At 35.2% G+C, this 6771-nt stretch overlaps 1 protein-coding gene across 1 annotated transcript in view; it reads right to left on the bottom strand.

The window, feature by feature from the left end:
• Positions 1-3532: 3532 nt before the first annotated feature.
• The window catches only part of LOC127574146 (cysteine-rich secretory protein LCCL domain-containing 1-like), a 44226-nt gene continuing 40987 nt past the window's right edge, over positions 3533-6771 (bottom strand). The window contains exon 15 of the mRNA XM_052022894.1: positions 3533-5560. Coding sequence (XP_051878854.1) covers positions 5509-5560 — 52 coding nt within the window. The 3' untranslated portion in view covers positions 3533-5508. The remainder of the gene's footprint in view (positions 5561-6771) is intronic.

The following is a 6771-nucleotide window of genomic DNA, read 5'->3' as shown; positions in this document are numbered from 1 at the left end:
GATTGGATAGGACTTGATAAAAGGAATTTATTCAATCCAAAAACTTTATGAAATTGAAACCATATTCATATTGTATGTTTAATTATTGGGTTAAGCATTTGTTTACCTAATTTAGTAAGTGCAAAAGGGAGTGAGGCTCCTAAAATAGAAGCTAATGAAAATCCTTGCACAGATTTATACTCAAGAAAAGCCCATCGGGGACATTGAATTACATCTAAATCTTGTGTCCAAAAAAATTAAGTATCTAATATTAATTGCCCAGTAGTAAAATCTAAAGTTGGACAAAGTCATACCATCATCCTTTTTTAATTTTTGTAGATCTTTCTTACTTAACCTTGGGTTTTTATTCTGCCATATATATGAAAGAAATTTACAATCAATAGTATTGAAAAAGGATTTCAAGATGAAGGTTAGAACTGCCTGAAATAAATACAAAAATTTTGGTAAAATATTCATCTTAACCACATTAATTCGACCAATCAATGATAGAGACAATGGAGACCATTTAGTAGCGTAGCGGTTAGCTTGACGCTATTACAGCGCCAGTGATCGGGGTTCGATTCCCGTCGCTGTCTGTAACGAGTTTGTACATTCTCCCGTGTCTGCGTGGGTTTCCTCCGGGTGCTCCGGTTTCCTCCCACATTGCAAAGACTGTTAATTTGGGTTTAAAATGGGTGGCACGGACTCGTTGAGCTGAAAGGGCCTGTTACCATGCTGTAAGTAAAATCTTATGATCGATTAAAGGTAAAAACTTAACTTTGAATAAATCCTTGTGCTTCTTGGTAATTTTATCACCCAAATACATAAAATAATCAGTCACTAATCTAAATGGTAATTGCCTATAAATTGGGACATGCATATTTAATGAGAAAAGCTCACTCTTATTAAGATTAATCTATAACCAGAGAAAACACTAAGCTGAGCAAGCAGTGATGATGCTGCAGGGATGGATTTCTCAGGGGTAGAGATATAAAGTAACAGGTCATCTGCATATGGTGATATCTTATGGGTCCCCTTTCCATGGGTGATACCAAATATGTTAGAAGAATCCCGAAAGGCAATTGCCAAGGGTTCCAAGGCAATATCAAATAATAAAGGACTTAAAGGGCAGCCCTGTCTAGTGCCTCGAAAAAACCTGAAAAAGGTGGATCTCTGATTATTAGTAAGTATTGAAGCCAAAGGTGTATAGTATATCAATTTAATCGCAGATATAAAATTTGGGCTAAAATTAAATTTCTCAAGCGTGTTGAATAAATATTCCCATTCAACTCTTTCAAACGCCTTCTCGGCATCTAGTGAGATAACACACTCTGGAATTGTAGATGAAGGGGTATATACAATATTCATTAACCTCCTAATATTAAAATGAAAATAGCGATTCTTAACAAATCCTGTCTGGTCCTCAGAAATAATTTGTGGAAGGAGCTTTTCCAGTCTAGAAGCCAATATTTTGGAAAAAATTTTGGAGTCCACATTCAATAAAATAAGACTGTAAGATGCACATTCAGTAGGATCTTTAACCTTTTTAAGAATTAAAGCGATAGTTGCTTCATAAAAGGATTGTGGTAATTTACCTGCTGATAGGGCATCTTTAAAAATTTTACCTAACCAGGGAGAGAGAAGATCAGAAAAGGATTTTAAAAAATTCAACTGTATACCCATTGGGACCAGGTGTTTTACCCAAATTCATTGAAGAAATTGCTTTCTTTATTTCTTCTTCTGAAATGGGTGCATCTAATATTAAACATTCATTAAGTGATAATTTCAGAATCTTCAAATTCCTTAAAAATTCATGCATTGATGTAGAACCCTCAGGAAATTCTGATTGATATAAAGAAGTATAAAATTCTTGAAAAGATTTATTAATTTGATCATGGTCCACCGTGTAGTTACCATATCGTTTACGGACTTTAATAATCTTACGTTTAGTGGAAGCAGCTTTCAGTTGGTTGGCCAACAATTTACCAGATTTATCACTATGTATGTAAAACTGACTCCTAGTTTTGAGTAATTGATTTTCAATTGGAAGTGTTAAAAGTAAACTGTGTTACAGTTGAAGTTCAGTTCTCTTTTTATGGAGCTCCAAATTAGGAGCATCAGAGTATTTTTTAATCAATTTCTTTAATCTTATCAACCAATATGCGTAATTCATTATTAGTTCGTTTTTTCAATCCAGCAGAGTCCTAATACAGCAAATTCAATTGCATAATGCTGTTCTGGTGCTACACAATTGAAGGTGCACTTACCATGGAGTGAAATGCAATAATGACCAATTCCAAGTCATTTTGTGACACTTAGATATTTGACCATACACATCCTGGTATACGTTGTACCTTTGCATCCATTGTAATTTCCCTGTGAAGCATACTTCATTCCATATACAATGCTCCTTTTGGAGCAAAAGAACCAAGTTAACCTGGGCCCATCCAATTTTGGGCACACCTGTAATAACTAGCTCTTCGCAATTCAGAACAGGGAACTCACAGAGTCTCATAATTATCATTTCTCCTTCAGCTGGCCCTTAATAGTACCCTTCTCAGACTCCTGACCCACTCGAAGGAGATTCCAGTTCCACCTACACATCCCACACTCTGCCCCCTACCAATCCAACATCAACTCTAGGCTCCAAGCAGCTGACACTCAAAGTCAAAGTCGAGTTTATTGTCATATGCACAAGTACATGTATGTACAGGTGCAATGAAAAACTTACTTGCAGCAGCATCACAGGCACATAGCATCATATAAGCAACATAAACTCCATACCCAGGCTTAGCACTATGGTAGACATTTTTGTCTCCTAATAAAAAAAGTGCAACATTCAGACAATGGCAGCCAAGACCTTGGAAATTCCCAGCCATTGAAAAACCTCTTTGAAATACCACCAGGCACAATATCACTTCGATCTCAAAAGCAAAATACTACCAATGCTGGAAATCTAAAATAATAACATAGCACTGGAAATTTTAAAGAAGGTCGGGCATCATCTGTGGAAAGAGAAACAAATTCTGATGCAAGATTATTGACTGAAACATTAAAGCTATTTCACACTCCTCAGATGTTTTACTGGCCGAGTATTTGCAGCGTTCTGTTTTTACTTAAGCATTCAGATCCCTGCGATTAAGAGTCCCTTCACGTTGTGCATCCAGTCAGTCAGTCGTTGAATTCATCTTGTAGTTTTACTCAGCTGTGGGCCACTGGGAAGGGCTTTTGACCCACCAATTATATTTCTATTGGTGTCCCAATTACCGCATTGGTTTTTAAATGTTCCTGAGTCACCTGGCTGCTTTCTGTGATGCCTACCCTCCCACTGAAGCCAGCAGTTAAACGGGCAAGTAGAAGATAAATAAATTCTTCAGATTTTAAAAGTCTCCCATGCTTGTTCCTGCTGGGCAGGACCAGGTGAAAATCTATCCAATTTTCCTTATTGGCATTATGTTAGAAATTAAAACCAACTTTTGCCTCAATAATTGATGTTTATTATTAGAATAGTACAAATAGCTCAATAAATATTTCCAATAATCCCAAGCTGCTGTAAATTTCATAACTTTAATAAAGATTGTTAATAAATTGGGTACAAGATTCAGATACAACTGGTTGTCAGTTTTCAAACCAGCTACTACAAGCCATAGAAAAGCACAAATAGGCATATTGACATATAGTTTTAAAGGTTCCAACATCAGATGCATCTACACAGAAATTTGAATGTTTCATACAATCTTTCACACTCTGTATTGATGTAAAAAAGATGTCACAATTGTTCTCCAACAGTTACAGAATGACAAGGTGGTACACAGATAATCCTTTCAGTTTTGATCACGCCAAATAATTTAAAATCAGAGAAGTTTAAAAAGGTATTTTTAAGCTGCATTTTTCATAGATTTACTAAAATAGCTTGTTTAAAATAATTTAAAAACCTTAATTCATTTTATTTTTCAAAAATATATGGATATGGTAAAAGAGATCTTTCTGGAATGTAAAAAAATCCTCTCCCGTGTACAAATTATGGAAAACAGATGAAACAACAGCAGTGCAATATTTACTGTTTACAGGGTCTTTAATTCAAAATGAGAAAATAAACTTGCAGATTCTACTAAAACAAATGTGTGTAAGCACATACACTAAAAATAAGTCTAGTATCTGAGGTAGTAAAGATACATAATGGCAGACAGTTTTGTTTGAAAGGCAGATTTCATAAAATGTTTAAAAGTTACAAGTACAAAAGGCAATTTTATCATGATAACAAAATAACATAAATAACTTTCAACAGCTTGTGGTTTGTAAGCAATATAGTTTTTTTAATAAAATCAAACATCAACTTTATATTATGTTTCACATATCAAAAAATGGAATGTAAATTTGCTAGCTTATTTTCGAAAGGCGCACGTCACAATCTATGTTGTATGTCCCATCTATCCATAGAGTATGCTAATTTTACTTGGAAATTTATTCAATTACTTTAAAACATGTGTGAAATTGCGACTTACACATTCTAATTTGCCATTTTGGGCAAGTGATTGGAATTGTGCTAAAGACCGGTATGAAATGGTGTCACTAAATGAACACAACCCCTAGGACACTCAAAACTGTGCCTCTGGCCTTCTGCTGCAGATATCAATCAAGCATTCCAATGCAGCTCAAAAAATGAGTTGATTCTGACACTGAGACAAGCTGCAGGTAGGCGTCAAGGAGAGGCAGGTAAAATGCAAGGGGGGAATGAAGGGGCAGACTTGAGCTTTCAATGACCCACAATACTTTTGCAAACACAAGAAGAAAACTCCTAATCCCCTTGATTCAACAGGTATGCATGTAGTAAGGGATCTCCAATACTCTAATTAAAAAGGCTACTAGTTATGCAGCTGAAGACCCAAAGTCAACTGGACAGAGCATGCAAGGGGCAAGCTCTGTTCAGCAGATGATAAAATTATTAAGGGCCCAAAATAAATATTAGGACACCTATTCAAGGCTTGTTTTAGTTGGACACTGAAACTTAGAAGCCACTGGTTTCTACTTCTGGGAGAAATAAGCTGGGAGATATCACCCTAAAAAAATGTGCCTTTCTCTGCTCCCCCATGGATTGTACAAGCTGATCACTCTACCAAAAATACAATATTATCAGCGATTTATTTCCTGGCCTGCAGGAATAACTGCCAGATTCTCAAAGCACTAGATTAGTTCAACCTAATCATGGTTTTCAATCCGAACCTTAGTGTTCATTTATTGGTTGTGTCATTGAGTTAGCAGCATTCTGTTAGACAACAGCAATTTTAAATTGTAAATTTATTTTGCTTATGGGGCAGTTCCATTATTAATATAATTACTGTTTATGTGATTTTAACCTTCTGCGTTACTCTTTTTCAATACATGGTACAGAAAGTTTTGATTTGCAATGGATAAAACTGTTTCTGCCAATATCCTAACACAGCAAAAAAAAACACACAGGAAATAGTTGAAACACTTTCCTTTGCTTCTTCCAAGTCCTGCATTAAACGTGGTTACTTTTGACCAGAGTCAAATGATTGCAAATATTCTGAATGCTTTGGCTCCTGGTGGATTTTTCAGGCTAAAAAGGAGAGAAAAAAAATTAAATGTTAGGACATGCTCTCTTTGATAATTGATTCCAAATCAACAACATCCTATTCCTTGTCATGATTAATTTTGTTTTAGCTGCTTAAAGCACTTGACTTCTTTTTTGCAAAGAACCGAAAAAATGTTTTTAACTCATCTGTCTAAAATATTGTACATGTGATGTATTACAAACAGGCTATCCACATGGCTTGTCATTTTATGGACATGGTCCTAAATATAAGCTTTGAACGTGGCAAAACTGAAACAAGTCTTAACAGTTCACAGTAGTAACTGATAAACAATAAAACTCAGCTTCTGTGCTGTGAAGGTTTGGGCAGAGCCTGAAAATACATTCCGTCCACTGTTGTTTATACCTAAAGGAGACATTTATGTAAAAGGGAGTTATTTCAAAATGAACTATCTCAGCCAGGCATGCTGAAACAAAGATTAAACAAAAAGATCAGAATACGGGTGTTTATATTTCTGTCAGAGATCTTTCATCCTCCCCTTCCCCACCAAAGAGCTTCGACGGTTGAGATACTGGGTAGAACCTCTCTATCGGTATCTCAGACTGCTGGATGGTGATCAACAGAATTCACTGTTGTGACAGACGTCATTATTGGGGACATATACAATATTATTAGCTATTTAATCCTTTATAGAATATTCTCTGTAGATAGTAAAATTTACATTATTTCCTCCTGTTCTTAATGAATTAATTGTAATGAACACAGACTTAGAATGTTCATAGGACTTTTTAAGATTCTTGAACAATATATGGCAAAGGTTTATGTGCAGTAGGTCTTGGAATCCTTATCAGAATATAATTTCTACAGATTAGTCCAGAATTTTTTTCAATTTGACATCAATATTAAGGAACTTTATTATTAATAAATCCCAAAATTCATCTGAAGTATTTGCTGTTTGTCTATGAAATCCAGACATTTTGTAAACAACAGTTATAAAAACAATATTTGTTGTGATGTAATAGTAAGCAGCTTTTAAGGGGATATGTTTTATCAGCTTACTGGAACCAGGCAGTTCTGCATACCATACCCTCCACTGAATTCATTAATTACTTTGCTAAACATTGGGATGGGACAGACTGTTTCAGCCGGTTTGTGTTTCACATACCAAATAATGGTTCAATAAGCTTTGCTGTTCAAAATTTAACTTTGGCAATCTGAATAAGTCTGCTGCTTTAGA

The sequence above is a fragment of the Pristis pectinata genome, chromosome 9 (assembly GCF_009764475.1).
Source record: "Pristis pectinata isolate sPriPec2 chromosome 9, sPriPec2.1.pri, whole genome shotgun sequence".
In the NCBI taxonomy this organism is placed as follows: domain Eukaryota; kingdom Metazoa; phylum Chordata; class Chondrichthyes; order Rhinopristiformes; family Pristidae; genus Pristis; species Pristis pectinata.
This window is presented reverse-complemented; position numbering and strand designations above follow the sequence as displayed.